The 16,714-nt window shown below is 60.2% G+C and overlaps 1 protein-coding gene across 4 annotated transcripts in view; it reads right to left on the bottom strand.

The window, feature by feature from the left end:
• Positions 1-16,714, bottom strand: part of CASZ1 (castor zinc finger 1) — a 254,650-nt gene that overhangs the window by 90,222 nt on the left and 147,714 nt on the right. For 3 of the 4 annotated variants that reach the window (XM_084494867.1, XM_084494866.1, XM_084494869.1), the window contains one exon: positions 4,901-4,986. Coding sequence is in view for 1 of the 4 variants with exons in the window: in XM_084494869.1 (XP_084350995.1) it covers positions 4,901-4,904 (4 nt within the window). In the remaining 3 variants the exon portion in view is untranslated. The remainder of the gene's footprint in view (positions 1-4,900; positions 4,987-16,714) is intronic. The other variant, XM_084494870.1, reaches the window with a different exon arrangement.

The following is a 16,714-nucleotide window of genomic DNA, read 5'->3' as shown; positions in this document are numbered from 1 at the left end:
GAGATCAAAACAGGCACTTGGCTACCTCAGCACCGCTGTGGTCTGGGGATGAAGCTCACGCGTGGCCCCTCTTCTCCAGCACGTGTGCATGGAGACATCCCCACAGGCCCAGACAAGGCTGTGCGCACAGAATGGGGCCAGCAGGGGCCGGGAAGGCGCTTGGGGTGCCGGCACTGCTCTCAGCCCTCCCCTCACACTGTGAGAGGGCCCAAAGGGAAGGGGAAAGGACAGAGCAAAGCAGCCACGCTGGCACGGGCTCATCGCAGCCACGCTCCTCAGCCGGGCTCCCCGGGACAGCTCGCAGCCCTGGGCTCCTGCCGCATCCCGAGGCCGAGCGGGGGTCCCGGCAGAGCCTCACCTGCCCCGAGCACACCCCAGCCTCCCGCGCGCCCGGATCGCCATGAAATAAAAGCTCTGTGCAAACAATAGATCAATAGAGCCCCCGCCTCTTCGGAAGGAAAACAAACACCCGGATCACCGCAAATTAGAGAATGTTTCGCTTCACTTCATCCAAACAGGCTGACAATTTTTTTGGGTTGTTGCCACGGCGACAGAATAACACAGCGTTCAGCCTGTTGCAGAACAATCAATTAAGTTAATGCCTCCGAGTGCCTGTTTACTCTTCCATTTAGGAGGTGCTGCTCTCGCTCGCTCTTTTCTCGCTCGCTCGTTTTACATTTCTCATCCTCTTCTCCCCGCTCCTATTCTTCCTCCGTTTAACCTAAAATAAAGTCCCTCCCCTCGGCTACCTCCTCCCGGCTTGTACGGAGCCTCCCACTTTTCTGCACGATCACCTGGAATAAAGTTTTTTTCCTCTCTTTGGCTCTTGCCTTTCCTCCTTTCTCCCCAGAAAAGCAGGAAGAAAGCGGGATCTTACCCCACCTGCCCCACACAGCCCGACCCCTTGCCCTGTGCGCCCGGGACCCTACAAAGTTTGCAAACACCAGCACTGAGCAGCCCTGGGGTGGAATCTCTCCACCTTCCAGGAGATGCTGCAGCTCCTTCAGCTGCCCACCAGCCCGTAACCCCCACGGGTGCTCGTTCCTGCGGGTTTGTTGGCTGCCTTGCAGCCAGGGCGAGTGGTGACACTCGGTGGCATCGCCCTGCAGCCGCTCTCCCGCAGCAGGTTGCATGGTGCAAAGGGCCCTGCTCTGCCATCCCGGGGGAAACGAGGTGCCAGAAGTGAAAGGATTTACCCGAGGCCAAGCCCGAGATGTAACTCAGGGCTTCTGCCTCCTGATCCCTGCACCCTGCTGCTGCCTGGCACGGGCACAACGCTCCTGCCTTCCCATCTTTAAACCCCCAGGGCAGTGTCCATCTTCCCCCAGTCCACATCCACTAAAATTAACGGGAAAAGCGACGGCAAACACAGTGGGGAAGCCCCCAGGTTCCAGGACATCAGGACATTGCCTTCTCACCCTGCAACCAGCAACAAGTGCCTGGGCGCGCAGCCCCGCTCATTCAGCACGAGGCTGCAGGGGGAGGAAGGGGAGCTCGGAAACAAGGCAAAACCCCAGGAATGGGGGCAAAGCAGCCCCTCTCCTCCTGCTCCCCCAGCAGGACCTCCCCGAAAGCTGGGTCCCTGCACGCTGGCAGTGCCACCCCACGGCGGGGCCGTGCCCGTGGGCGCTCTCCCTCTGCCCTCCCCGAGAAGTTGTCAGCAGAAGCCGCTGGAGCAGGGGCTCGTTGACTGCTCCCTGTCCATTACAGCCCAGATTATAAGCATATTGCACAGTGCTCTCTGCACGGTGCTGGGGAAATCCAATACGCTGAAAGGTTAATGCAATCAATTAGGGTGACAAGGAAGTAGAGTAAAGCCTTCCGAGTAGATGAAAGGGAGAGAGACGGAGACAGAGAAAAGCAAAGAGAAGCGGGGGGTGAGAGGAGCGAGGCAAGGCGGGTGGGAGGAGGAAGAAGAGGGCGCACGGGGCTTGTGCTGTAGCTGGAGAGGTGCTGGGTGGCCACGGCCGTGTCCTGCCCTGCGAGGACAGGGTACAGAGGTCCTCAGGGACAAGAATCCCCCGTTCTGCTTCTTCCTGCCCTCTGCAGCGTGCACAGCGCTGCTCCAACACTCGATGCCCAGCCCGTCCTGCCACCCTGCCACCCGTCCTGCTCGTCCCAGGGCATGCAGCCCAGGGGACAGCCCCAGCCTTCCCTGCTGGCCCCAGCCGTGGCTCTGGCTGGCCCCAGCCCCTGCTCTCTGTCCCCGGCTGCACCGAGCGTCATTAACCTGTGCGGACAGGTCAGCGAGCGCGGCCCCTTCCCACCGCGGCTCCCGCTCGCGCGCGGCCCCGCCGAGGAGAACGTGACACCGGCTCATTAGGACAAATTATTACTCTATAACCCCTGCCGCAATGTCCCTTAATATGCCTATTTAGCAAGAGACAAGTCCTGGTGGGCTCCTCGCCATTAAAACAACCTCACAAATCACCAGAGGCACAAGCACCGCCGGCGGTGCCGCCGGGGCGGCCGTACCCCGGTGGGGGCCAGGGGGGCACAGCCCGCTGGAAAGGGGCCCCAGGTGCTGCTGGCAGGCAGGGAGTCACCACCTGGCCCTGGTGTTGGTGCAACGAGGTGGGAAATCCGCTGTGGGAGCGAGCTGGGATGGCTGCTGGGAGCGCTGGAGCTGCTTCGCGGAGCCCCTGCCTCGCTCTGCCCTCCAGCAGCACCGCCGGCGTCGTGTTCCACGCGGAGACCTACGAGGCTCAAACGTTTCCTCTGCTTTCCCCCTGAAGTCGGTGGCTGTCTGCAGGCGCTGGGGTGCGATGCTGCCTCCTGCCAGCTCCTCGCAGGTGGAGAGCAAAGCCCTGGAGGCAGCTCGGGGGCTGGCTCCGTCCGCAGGCGCCGCGCTCCCCTCCCCGCTCGCCCGTTGCGCATGAGAGCGGGCGGCTTGCACCTTGCGGGGAGGACGGGGCTGTCTGGGGCTAATCCGCAGATTACGGAACCTCAGCAATTCAGGGCACAGTGCGTGAGATATCGCGGGGGGAGAAACGCGGGCAAATGTCAGAGGAAGGCTGCTGCTGAGCGGGGAGGGCGAGCGCGAGGAAGGCAGGCTCCAGCCTGATCCGCAGGAGAGGGGAAAGGGAGGAAGAAAAGAGGGAATCGCGTAAAAACAGCACTGAAGAGAGAGGGAAAAGGGGGAAGGAAGCAGAGCTGTGCCCAGAAAGAGTGTGTGAGAAAGAAATGTGATGGGAGGAAGGAAAGAAAGTGCCCAAAGTGAGTGATGCCGGGCACAGGAGAGAGCAGAACGGCAGCGGATGGACAGAGGAGTAAGGGACCGAGAGAGAAAGAGAGGGAGGGAGGAAAAGGAAGAGAAAAGAGCAAGAATAGCCACGCAGCAAGGCGCACGCGGGCGAGGCCGAGCGCTGTAACCAGGGTTGTGAAGCATGAAAAGGGAAGAATCTGCCTGCTCCTTTCAGCGCTCGGAGCATGGCGCTCGGCGCTGACCTACACTGTGCCCGGCTGTGATCACGTTTTCAGGGCCACTGCCTGCCGATCCCAAACAATGATGGGGAGCCTTTGAAGTCAGAGAAAGAAGCCGCAATGTGAACAGGGGACTTTCTTTTTTTTTTTTTTTTTCTTTCCCCCCTCTTTTTTTTTTTTTTTTTTTTTTTTTTTACGGGTTAGGGGAGAAGGAGGGAGGAAAAGGAAGGGCTGGCGGGGCTGGGGATGGGGGGGGAGGCTGGGGGAGAGGTTGCGAGGACAAAACCGAGCGTTGCTCTCAGCGGGGCGTCCCGAAACGCCAGAGACAAAAAGAAAACAAACAGTTTATGAGCGGGGCACATGCTGCCTGTGTCTGCGCGCCCCGCGCTGCCGGCCCCCCGTGCTCCCAGGGAGGCTTCTGTTCCCCAGCGATGATGGATGGACGCGCGGGGCCATTCAGGCCCCCGTGTTACAGCAGCGGTATTTACATAACACTGGCCTTCCACCGGTCACCTCTGACACTGCCCGGCCCGGCTCGGGGCCCCCAGGCAGCCCCAGCCCCTCTGATCCCGCTCGGTCCCAGCCCCACAGCTCCCTGTGCAGGACCGGGGGTCCCCGCGGCCACGGGGATGCTCTGGGTGCGGACATGGGGAGCGCTCCTGGTGCCCCCAGGGTGATGTCCCCAAGGGCAGAGCATGCTCAGCGTTCCCAAATCACTGCCACGTCCCCACTGGCCTCGTCCTGGACTTGTCTTGGTGCTTAGGGAAGGAGTGGGGCTGTGGGAGAGGAGAGCCTTGGCGGGTGAAGGCAGTGGGGAGGGGCGGGGACTGCTCAGCAGGTGGCACAGGGACCCACCTAGCACGTGGAGACGAGGGTTGGAAGAGAGGAGACCCCCTTTCAGCCCGAGTCTTATCCAGCACCAAGCCAGCAGCCAGCTCTAGAGCCCCAACTTGGGTTTTGAGGTCACACGGGGTGCAGGTAAGGGGAAGCCCGGAGAAGTCAGGCCTCTGCTGGAGGCACGGAGCTGCCGCAGGGGGACTGGATAAAAACCTGCCAGATGAGCAGGGCAGCGCGCGCATCGCCGCCTGAACCTGTGTGTGTGAACCGAGCTCAGCAAAACCTGACGGCGGGCAGACCACATCCATCCCCTCCCCGGCCCCTCTCCTCCTCCCACCACCCCGCACGGATGGACACGAAGCCGCACGCTGCTCACCAGACAGAGGCAGCGGGGAGGATGTGGAGGAAAACCCAAAATGACAAAATGGGGTGCCCAGAACAACTGCCGTGCAAAGACAAGGACGGGATTAGGACACACAGGGGCCGTGTCTGCATTAGACCTTCTTCTCTTTGCGTCCCTCCTTCCAAGTGACGCAGGGCGAGTCCCAGAAGCTCCAGTGCAGACACGGCCGCGGAGCAGAGCATGGAGTGTGAGAGACACGCAGAGGAAAAGAGAACCCAGGAGGGCGTAGTGACATACCCATTGCAGTCTGAAGTCTCTCCTACCTTTCGGAGGTTTCAAGGCCTGGTTTCTTGCCTGGTTTTTAGCTCTAAATTCACTTCATCCTGGGGAGGGAAGAGAAAGGAGGTGGTTAATGCACACAGCTAGCACCCAGGGCACACCCGACCATAGCCATACCCCAAAAAAAGCCCCAAGCACCCCAGAGGGGCCAGCATGGGGCACCCGCACATCACCAAGTGCCCTGCTGCTCCTGGCCGCACCGTGCAGCGCCGTGCACGCCACGAGACACCCGGTGCTCCGGTGTTTCCTGGCACAGGAGGCACCTGGCGAGGGCTGGGCACGATTTAGCAGACAGGGAGCAGCTTGTAGCAGCCGGGGTCCTGCTCCCCAGGCACCACGGCAGCCCTGGTGCTGCTCAGCACCCACGCAGCCAAGGGGGCCCTCTGCTCCGTGCCAAATTATTCCCTTCGCAGCCCTCCCCCTTCCCCTGCTGACCCCCAGAGGTTCACCAGCCCGGTGGGCAGCCTCCCTCCTGTAATTTGGGGGGCACAAGGCGAGGGGGTGCAGGGCAGGGTCCTGATGCTCTGAGCTCCCCCATCCCCTCCTCCTTCCTTCCCCGAGAAGGCGGAGAGCGAGGAGGGAAGAGAAAAAGGGACAGGGGAAAAGAAGAAAAAAAAAAAAGTCGCAGCAAAACACATGAAAAGTAAATTGAATTATTTAAAACCATATGTTCCAAAAATGTGACAGAGCATAAAAGCCGTGCCGTGAGACTTCCGGAGGGGGTTATCCTGCACAGCAGGGTGGGAGGAGAGCTCGCCCCGGGGGAGGACGGTGCCACAGCAGCCAGCCAGGGACTTCCCTCTCCCAGGGAAGGTGGCAGGGAGCAGGGGGGGCTTCACGCCGTGTGCTGAGGGCTCCCGGCCCTGCCCCGCTGTCTCTGCAGTGCCAGGCTGCCCAAACAGCTGTCACAAGTCCTGCGATGTGGCAGCGAAATGAAAAACCAGCCCGAGGTCAGGCACAAGGAGCCGTGCACCCAGGAGCCCTGGCTCTGGCGCGGTGTGTGACCCGCTCAGCCCCCCGGGGACACCCGCAGAGGGTGGAAGTGACGGGGAGGTGGCTGGGGGAGCTCTGTGCTGCCCCGCTGCCTGCCCCTGTCCCGAGGGACCTTGCTGCCCGGTGCCAGCGCGCTGCGCCCAAGATAGCTGCGGGGTGCTGGCCGGGACCCAGGGCGGGCAGGAGCTGCTGGCACGGCCCCGGCGGGCGCATGGACGTGGAGCAGAGGCAGCCCCCGGGGTGTGGAAGATGCACAACCAGCTGCCTCCTGCTCAAACCCCAGGGCTGGGCAGGCTGAGGGCAGGACTCGCAGCTCCCCGGCTTGGGATCCTTCTCCTGGCCGGGCACCCTCCGTCCTTGCCACCTTTCTCTTCCTTTTGTTCTCTCCTGCTTGCTCTTTCCATCCCGTCGTGCTCCTTTTTGCTCTCTCCCTTTTGTCCCCCCTTTCCCCAGCTCCTCCCGGGCTCTGCTCCCTCACCCCTGTGCACGGTCAATTCTTGGGTTGGAGTTTTTAATTGTTGTTTTTTTTTTTTTTTTTCCTTTTTTTTTTTTTTTTTACTCCCCTTCTTTCGGCCGCAGCTTATCAATGATGCAAGAGGAATAACGCCAATTTACTTAGAATGTGTAATCCCCAAATCAGATTGGGGGATTGTATGAGGCAATATGACCTTGCATATGTCTCCATTAAAGCCAGCCAGGCCTCCTCTTGTATTCTGTGTTCCCAGTACATATTTAGACAGATAACGCTAATTGTACTTGACATGTCCTCTTAAGGATGGACTCTTCCCTCCCCCAGCTCTGCCTGCTTCCCAGCCTGACAATGCGCCAGAGCAGAGCCCTCTTGCTCGCAGCACAGCACGGCACGGCACGGCACCCACGGGTGGGCACACACACGGTGTGGGTGCAAGGCCCCGGCTGCCCCGCGCTCTCCTCCCCGCGTTGGTGAGGTGCAGGGCTGGGGGAGCGCCGCGGGGCATCGCTAATCCCCGATTACACGCTGCCCCGGGGACAACCTCGAATTCTGCAGGACATCCAGCAGCGCGCTGCCACCGCTGCCCCTGCCTCCTCGCCTCCTCCCCGACACCTGCTCCGGCTGCCCCTGAGCCACGGAGACCCCGCGGCTCCCTCCTGAGCTGGAAGGGGACAAACCCCACACGTCCCCACTGCCCTCTCCGCCAAAAAAAATGGGCTTCCCGGTGCTGGGATGGAAAGGAGCCGCTCGCCATCCCCGTCCCCGCAGCCTCCCCGTGCCCAGGGAAGGGTTCCCAGCCCGCACCTCGGCCCCGAGCTCTTGGGGTAAATATTTACAGCCGGCCACTGGCCGCCGAGCCCAGCTCCAGCTCCTTGGGAGCACCATGAAGAAATCCAGACCTCGCTCAGCCCCGTGCCCGCCTCAGTGCAGCTGCCGTGGAGCGGCCGAGCAGGACGCAGGAGGAGCAGGAGGAGGAGGGAGCTTATTCCAGGGAAACCAACGGATCCAAACTCTTTGCCAAAGTGGGCTCCTTTTGCTTTTTTTTTTTTTTTCTCTTCTTTTCCCCTTGACACAACATCCTAATTCGACTTTTTCAGTATCTTTCCTTCAACAACCTTTTTTCTTTCCTCCCCTTCCTACCCGGCAACTGCGCATTTATTAATTCATGAGGCACTAATTAGTTCTTTGTTTAATTTTGTGTTAAACAGACTGACCGGAATGATAACGACTTGCAGCGTTGCATTACGGTCCCCAACCGCCCCTGTTTTCTGACAACAAGGGAGCGCAGTGAGACTGGCGTGATGAACCCCAATTCCCACTCCAGTTGCACTTCATTAAGTCAAAATGTGACAAGAAGCTTAGAGAGCAACTTTCAGATCGGATCGCACATAACAATTGGGCAGGAAACTTTCCGGGGGGGAAGCAGGAGCGGCGCTCGCAGCGCAGGCTGGCACCGTGCGCAATTCCCCCGCGCGCCCGCCTTAAAGGAGCCGGCTCGGCCGCGGGCGCTGGGGAGGAAGAGGAGAGGAAGAGCTGAAGGCCGAGCGGGGAGTGGGGCAGGGCAGGGGGCAGAGCTGCTTTCTGCTGCCCTCGCTCGGATTTGGCACCAAGGGATGTGCCAGCACGCCGGGCGGGGTGATGCTGGTGCTCTGAGTGCGCCCTGACTCAGTTTCCCTCTGAACCAGTGGCACCAGTGGCACTACCGAGTATAAAAACTGTCCTCATCAGGCTCATGCTGGCACTAAGCTCAGCAAACGCCGTGCAGGATGAGCTCCTCAGGCCTCGAGCTGCACCGAGTGCCGCCCCGTTAGCAGGAGCTGTGGCAAAGCCCGGCCCGAGCCTCACCTGGCAGAGAGCGAGCAGGGCTCGCCCCTCGGCATCAACCAACACCTGGGTGACAGAGGGATGGCACGGAGCTGGGCTCATCGCCAGGCCCTGCTGCATCCGTCCTGGTCTCGTTGGCCCACGGCAGCTCCTCGAGCCCTTCTGGCTCACAGGAGTGCAGCCAAGTGCGGGCAGCTAGCGGGGAGTGGGAAGGTCCTAAAGCTGCTCCCTGAGGGACAGGGTCAAGGGGTGGGAAGGGACAGGAAAGCTGACTTGCCAAGCACTCCGCACGTGGAAGCTTTGCAGCATTTCAAAACGCATCTTCTGCTGCTGCAGGGACGGCAGCTGTGGAGATAAGCCAAGATCACACGGGAGTGAAATGAGCCAGGAGACCCCAAGCCTCTCCTAGCAGGTGCTCTGCACCCTCTGTCCCTCTCCCGGCGGAGGCAGACACATCCCTCGCCTTGCTCTGGAGAAGCCCAAAGCTCAGCTGAGGCCCAAAGCCTTGCCAAAGCCACGTGAGGGCCTCTTCGGGGCCACACCAGGGCTGGGGAGCGACACCCGGGCATGGGTGTGCAGAGCAGCACGTCCCGACACGGCCAGGGCAGGAGCGAGCCCTGGGACCAGCCCCCAAGGCAGGGGGGCCACGAGCACCAGTCCCTGCGGGCACCACCAGCACCTCCACCGGGGTGAGCTTCACACACGGGGGTGTTTGGGGAAGGGGCCGGGCTGTCCCAACACAACTCCTGGCCTTACACTCGCAGCTGAGCACCAAGCGGGGCTGTGCCAGCGTGGGCCCTGGCTGGGCACGGATGCTGGGAGGAGCTCACGGCCTCCCTCGAGGGCACAGCAGAGCACAGGAACGTCCCCATGGTGGCCCCTGCATCCATCCAGTCGGGGCTGCCAGCAAAGTTTTGGGCTGAAAATGAGGGCAATGGGCATCCCAAATAGGTCAGGGTCTGCCCGCTGCTCCCAAACTCACCAACCGCCCCGGGCTCCATCCCAGTCCTCGTTCACCGCAGCTCTCCCCCAGGGTTACGGGCCCGCTGCCCCCCTTTCCCTTCCCTTCCCTTCCTTCCCCTCCATCTGGCTGGGAGCAGCCTGGGACCGAGCGCTCTTCCCAGCCCTGGGAGAACCCTGCCGTTCGCCTCTCATAAAGAAGAAAAATGGGAGCTATAAAAAAGGCAAAGAAAAGAAAAGCAAAGCGAAGGGAAATCACGGCGAAGGAAGAAAAGAGCAAAGCCCCCCCTTTGCCTTCCCACCCCTCCCCGTTACCTGCCTTTAGCACAGGGTAAAGCCGCCTGCTTGGTGGCTCCCCAGGCATGGGGGAACCCATTGCTGCCCCCCGCTGCCCTCATCCCACACCTGTTGAGCAGAGCCCAACACATCCCAACGGAGACGATGCAAAAAAGAAGAGGAGAACGGGTGCACGGGGCAGTGGAAAGGTACGGAGACCATGCTGGAGGAACCCCATCCTGGAGGAAACCCTATCCCAAAGCCAACCCCATCCCGGAGGAAACCCCACAGCTTCTTGCTCTTGTTGCCTTTGGCCACCTCTGGATCCAGAGGGACAGGACACGGCAGCCCCAAATGTCACCGCCGTGTCTCGGCACCGCCAGCCCCGGGTGCGATGTGTGGAGCCCACCTCACCTCCTGCCCCACACCTGCCCGCAGTCCCCAAACCTGGCACTCGGCAGCCTTGGGCCGGCTCCTGCTAATTTGCTGTCAGGCTGCCTAAGCAAACCAATTAAAACTAATCATTAATTACAAAAAAAGAGACAGAGAGAGAGAGAGAGAGAGAAAGACCGTGTGTAAATGGAGGACTGGAGAGGGCATGGGGGGGGCTGGAGGGTTTGGAGGGGAAACGGCGGCCAGGAGGGAGTGGGAGAAGAGAGTTTTGGGGACAAGAAGAGAGTTTTTGGAGCAAGGAGGGGTAAAGGAAGGGTTTTGATGCCGGGCTGGAGGCGGCAGAAGGGGACGGGGTGTCCCGGGGCGGGACGGGAGCGAAGGAAGCAGGGGGACGAGAGGGAGAAGCGACCGCGGGCTGGCGAGGCGCACGCGGCGCCCGGGATCTCCCGTCCCTCTCGGCGCAAACCGCCGGAGCCGGGGATGAAAAATGGGGCATTTGTGCAAAGCCCCTGATTATGCGGGTCCGGCGGGGGCCCTGGGGCACGGCCCGCCGCTCCCGCTGGCTCCCCGCGAGCTGCGGTGGCGGAGAAGAACCCCGGCAGCTGTCAGCCAGGCCCAGGCCCCCGCCGGCCCCCCCAAGGGCACGAGCGCTTCCCAGCGCCCCGGGTGCGGGGCCGAGGGCTCGGGGCCGGGGGGCGGTGGGGAGGTGGGGGCAGCGCCATGGAAACGGGGCCTTTCCTGGGGAAACGCGCTGCCGGCCCCCCCGGCCCCTGCGCCCCTTTTGAGGAGCTGTCAGGACCCTGAGTGAGTGTCACACGACCCAAGGACCAGGCGTGACCAAGCCTATTTTCTGCCTCGAATTTGATTGATTAAAAAACTTTTTAGGAAAACCATGTTAAAAGACAAAAAAAAAAAAAAAAAAAAAAAAAAGAAAAGAAAAAGGAGGAAAGAAAAAAAAAAATTGAACAGAAAGGGACAAGGGGGTGGGGGGAAAAGGGAAAGGCCTCTGCGCTGGGTTTCCCTGGCAATAGCACCAGGGGACAAGTGTCAGAGGCAGATAAACAGCATAACCAGGCCGAAAATAAAGGTCAAAGGAAGCATGAAACTTAACACAACAGTGATTAAGATAATGATGAAGCAGGGGACCCCAGGAAAGAAAAAAATCAGCCTGACACACAGAAACACGCCGATACGCGCCAGGCGCTGGCCCGGGAGACCCGGCCTGTGGGAAGGGGTGCGGGGGCTGGCGGGGCTCTTGGGGACCTGGATGGGGGTGAAAATGGGGAAAAATGGGGAAAAATGCCGTGGGGGGGCTGTGATCTCCCCCAGGATGCTCACTGCAGGTGGAGCCTGCCCGAGGCCAGGTCCCTCCGGCAGCACCGCGCTGTCGCAGCCCAGCAGCGCCCGAATTTGCAATCAAATTCCTCAAAAGAGCTTCCCGAGGCTGGGAGCAGAGCCCGAGTGGGTGTGAGGCAGGGAGCAGGGCTGCTCTAGGCTGGCTCGGGGTCTGGCTCCCTGCCCCTAGCACAAAAAGCCTCGGGGATGCCAGGAGGGCCGCTGGTCACAGCTCCCTGCCCGCCTCCGCCCCCTCGCCAAGGCAGAGAGAAGCCCAGAAGCAGCGAAGGGTTCGGAGAGCGAGGCCGGGAACGCCGCAGCCTTGGGCATTCCCTGCTCCGTCTCCAAACTTCTGGGATGAGCTCACGTTTCTGGAGCCCAGCTCATGACTTGGGGTTGCCAGGACTGGCTGTGATACAGCTGAGAAGCAGCAGAGGAACTGCTGCTGGTCACCAGCTTCCCCCACGCGCCCAGGGCTTTACAGCTTGTGCTGGGCACGAAGGGCTCCCCGCCTCTCCTGCCCCACCTTCCCACCGGGGGTACCTCCCATCCCCTGCTGCGTGTCCCCACTTTGCTTTTTCTGGCTCGCCAGAGGAAATCCTGATGCAAGGAGGCTTCTTTACGGGTTCCTGGGGGCCGGGGCAGGCCATAATTGCACCCAGCCCCTCCAGCCAGAGGCATGGCCAGACTTTTTAAGCCAGACTTGAGTTGGAAACATTCTCCAACGTCAGGTTTGTAATGAGAGAGAGAAGAGAAGAAGTGTTTCCAGGAGCAGGGCTGGGAAAGCACCACGCGGATGCCTACACCCCCCCACGGACACCCTTGATTTCGCTGCTTTCCACCCAACATATTCCGACGCAAAATTTCTACCGCGGTATTCCCGTGCCTCCCCTCCCTCCCCCCTCATTTATATGCATGGTCTTTTGTAAAGAACGATTCAATTAAAGCACGCCGCTCCTCGCCAGCAGCCCCTGAGCAGCCAGAGGAACTCCCCAAAAGTGGGAGCGGGGCCAGGCGGGGCCCGAGCGCGCTCCCGGGGTGTGCACGAGGCCGGGGCGTCGCGGCCTCACACCTCGGGAGAAGCATCGCAGCCCCCAGTGTCAGCTCCAGCTATTAAAAAAAAAAAAAATCACCGCTCCGATCCCCGGCGTTATTGGCTAAAAATGTGATTTGAAAAATAATAATGGAAAGCAGGGCCTTTTTTAATTTCATTTTTGAGCCATTACAGTTCGTGTTTTCATTCTTTTTTTTTTTTTTTTCCTCCTTGGTAATCAGAAGAGCTAGAAATGCGATTAAAAAGAAAAAAAAAACAACAACACACAAACAAATAATGAAAGCTGAGATTCTCACTCGGCCTCCTGTGTCCAGAAACACAGACTTGGAGGGAAAACACCGAATGTCCTTAGGCACAGGGTAAAATGAAGGGCTGGCAATGCTACGTTTCACTTAATGCTTTTAGGAAGTGTACGGAAAGTCCGAGGTGCCGAAGATGCTCAGAAACATTTTCCTGGGTTCCCCTCCCTGCACATCCCACGGCGAGGGTCCAGCACCCGCAGCCCCGGCGAGGGAGGGGGTCCCGTGGCATTGCGGGCACGGAGCAGAAAGCCCCCTGCTCTGAGTGACCTGGAGGTTGCAGGCACAGGTGTGAGATTACGGCTCCGCGGCGAGACGAGCGCCTTTCTCAAAACCTTTTTTGCATTTGTCAAGGAAAATAATACTCTGCATTTCGAAAAGCTTTACGAGCGGGGAGCGCTTTCGCTTCCTAGTGCACTTAGTGCTGCTTTCTCTTGTTTGGAAAGAAAACACCGCTGCTCTGCAAACAAACACACGGGAGAAAGGAACGGGGCAGCTACAAAAAGAAGGAGCAGGAGTGAAGTGCAGCCCCAAGCCCACGGGGCAGCCCCAGACCAGCACAGCAAGGACCCTCCCTGGCCTCTGCTCGCTGTCGGCAGCTCCCCAGGGGCACAGACCTGGCCCCCGGTGGGTCCGGGCACGCTGGCACCAGGCTCCCCGGGCTGTGGGCTCGCAGGGAGCCCGCTGTGACACGTGTGTCCCCGCACACGCAGGGCCGAAGCACCGCGCACACCTCGCAGACGTGTGCGGAGCACACACAACTCCCTCGCCATGGCCGGGGAACTGTCAGGAGAACACAAGCAAAAGCTGCTTCTTGACAGCGAGTCATTTATATTTTAGCTTCGTTCCATTATCCTAACGAATCCTTCATCAGCAGATGCAATATTAACAGCAGAAAATCAGCTCATTACATCCGGGGGGATTTCATCAAGTTGACAATCATATATGCAGCTACCCGAGCCTGGAGAGGACACTGCTCTCGTTATTTAGTTAGCTCGGGCTCATCTCGGAGGCTTTTTCTCGCTTGCTTTTTGGGGGTGAGGGCCGATGGCTGGAGGGCACCACCCGAGCAGCTACCACACTCTGCAGCTTTTCGGATGCTGGCCCACGGACAGAGGCCCTCAGATGGAAAGGCTCCAACCCAGCCACGGCAGCTGCGGCTGTTAAAGGGAAAAAAAAAAAACAACTGGCACAACCTGCGACCTCCAGAGCCGTGAGGGCATTTCCCTAATTTCCCTGCAGAGTTCAGGCTCGGGGGGGCTGCATCCTGGGCAGCCCCTGCCTCGTGCCCCTCAACACCGGGGGTGCCTGTCCTGGTTCCCCTGCTCCAGGCAGGACTCCCCCTGAGGAACAAGGTCCTCCTCCGACTGCTGCGTCCCCACGGGGATGGGATGAGTTCAAAGAGGCTGGCGTTTTGCGATGGACTTCCCAGGCAAGGAACAGAAGAGGCAGCCTGGATGAACCGAAGGGGAGGAGAAGGGAGTCAGAGGGAGCTAAAGGATGAGTCGAGCAGACTGTGGAGCTCTTTTCTCTCCTCCCTGCACTGAGCACCACAGCCGAGGACGCCAGAGCAGGCTGCCAGGACACCTTTAGACCGTGCCCTAGAACACAGCTGGGAAAAATCCACCTATTGTCTCGTGCAGCCTCTGGCTGAAAACTTCTGACTCCTTCTTCTTCTCTCCCCTCCCTGTTTTTGCTTCAGAATCACAGAACCGGGCACGCACGTTTCAGGGCTGCCCTGACTTTGATGGGTGCTCCCCGTGCCCTGCACTGCACCAGGCCCCCCAGCAGCTCCCCAGGGGACTCCAGGGGGGTGCGGAGCTGCCAAAATCAGGGCAAGGCTGCAACGTGTGCTCCTTGGCGTCTGCAAGAGTCAGGCTGCCCAACACTGCCTGCAGGAGCAGCATCTCGTCCTGCAGCTCCGAGGGGCCTGGGCCGGGTGTTTTCCCTTTTCCCAGCAGGGCCTGGATTTCTGCACAGCAAGGAATATGTTCCCGGGACGTCAACTCCAATCTCTGCCGCGCTCTGACAGATTTAAGCTCCGGTTTGTTCGACAACATCCCAAAGTGTAAGAAACTGGGGGCAGACTCTCTAATCAGGCTGCAGGACAAAGGCCTGCTCTGACCCTGTCACTTCCACTTACTCCTGCTGTCTGTCTGCCTGCCCCCACCCTCTCGGCAGCCTCCCTGCCCACCCGCGCCCGCCCTCCCTCCCCACACACAGCTGGGCTAATCCTGCTCCTCCCGCGTCCAGCGCAAATCCTCCCCGGAGTAAACCAATCCTGGGAATTTTTATTAGATTATCAGCCTGCCAGCTCAGTGCTGGCTGGACTAATCCTAATCAGGACTGATTTCTATTAGCCGGCTTCGGGGAGGAGCTCTGCCGTCCCAGCACCCCAGCCCCACGGCCGAGGAGCCCGAGGCTGTTCCCCATTCTGTTCCCCATTCTGCTCCCCATTCTGTTCCCATTTTCCTTTAGGAAGGAGCACATTCAGCCCAGGATCCCAGGCTGCAGCGAATGCACAGTCTGCCCAGGGGCTGCGTGCCCGGAGTGGCTCTGGGCAGCCCCGAGGAGCACCCTCCCCGGCTCGATGCTGAGCTGTGTGGGCAGCCGGGGGTCTGAGCCCCTCGGGTCCCAGCTCCCGGCCAGCACGGGCTGCTCAGCGCTGCCCTGGCAGATGCTTTGTGGCAGGGCCACCAGCCTGCCGGGGAGCCACCCGAGATGATGGGCTGGTTTCAGACACGAGGCCAAGCGGCCGCTGCTCGAGTGACCGGGACAGTTCGCAGCGCTGGCTGAGTCAGCGAGGTCTCCATGCCCCATTACCCATGCCCAAAGCAATCTAACTCTCGCCTCCCTCCCCGTTTTATCACATCAAACCCTCTCCCGGGTCTTTCCTTCCAAACCCCATCCCCAGCCCTGGAACTGACCTGCCTGAAAATGTTTGCTCTGGACTGAGGCTGGCCAAAGCTTTGGCACTGCCTTAACGGGACCGGAGCGGAGCCGAGCGGCAGGACGGGTGCTGAGCGGGGAGGGCTGCGTCCCTGCCTCTGTCCCCTGTCCCATCCACTGGCTCCGTGCTGAAAGCACAACTATTAACAGCAGCCCCCAGGGGACTCCAACGCACTGCTGAGAGCAGCCAGCTGCGCTGCAGCCGCCGCGGAGATCAGACACGGAGCACTCAGAAAAGCCTCTCTTCCCAAAAGTGATTTGGGATCTGAAAAACCTCCCGGAGAAGAGGGGTCATTTAAAACCTAATTGCTGCTAAGCCTCTTCGAAATGCGCCCGCTCACCCTCACGCGGGCACAACCACGGCATCTCCGTGCTGCCTTCCAAGGAGAACAAAGTGCCTGCGGGACCCACACTGCGCTGCCCGGGGACCGCGGCGCTCTCTGTGCTGCTCAGACGAGCGGGCTACAGGGCCAGAAATACACCAAACAGGGCTTGGAGCGAGCCAAAAGATGCTCTGGCCTGGGAGCACGGCTGAAAGTGCTTTGCACCTGAAAGTGCTTCACACGGGGCTGTAACCTGGGGCAGCTCCAGCCCTCTCCCCGCTCTCCAGCCAGGCTTACAGCTCGGGCTTGCTCTGGTAGGTGGCAAGGTTTCCTAAGAGAGAGTTAACGAGATCCGGCTGGAATCAGAGGCTGCAGCAGGCTTCCTGATGACAGAGAGAGAAATGGGGGACTTGGTCCAAACCCTCCAGAAACCACATCAAAAAGAGATGTGGGCGAGAGCCAAGAACAGATGATCCAACTGTGAACGGGCCCTGTGTGTGCGCGCCTGTGTGTGTGCGTGCGTGCAAGCCGAGGGGAGAGGAGGAATCAAAAGAAAGAGAGAAAGGAAAGAGGAGGAGTAAGAATGAACAGAAGGATGGAAAGAAAAGGTGTGGAGGCACGAGATCAGGAAGGGCCCCGAATTGTCCCAATGTGTGTGGCCTGCTCGCAGGCACGCGATGAACAACGAGACATGGTAACGATCTATAATGGATGTCATGTGCTGATGATAACCACGGAGCAGGAGAAACGCTGGGCCTGGCTCTGCCTCCTCTCCACGTGCTGCAGGACGGGGCAGCCTTGGTTCGGCACGGCCGTGCACATCCCTCACCTCGGTGGATCCGTGGCCATGGGCAGTCCCCGCACGCTGCTCCTTGCTCCGCTGCGAGCCCGGCT

The sequence above is a fragment of the Aythya ferina genome (genome assembly GCF_964211825.1).
Source record: "Aythya ferina genome assembly, chromosome: 21".
In the NCBI taxonomy this organism is placed as follows: Eukaryota; Metazoa; Chordata; class Aves; order Anseriformes; family Anatidae; genus Aythya; species Aythya ferina.
The sequence above is the reverse complement of the archived record's forward strand: the minus strand, read 5'-3'. Positions and strand labels throughout refer to the sequence as shown.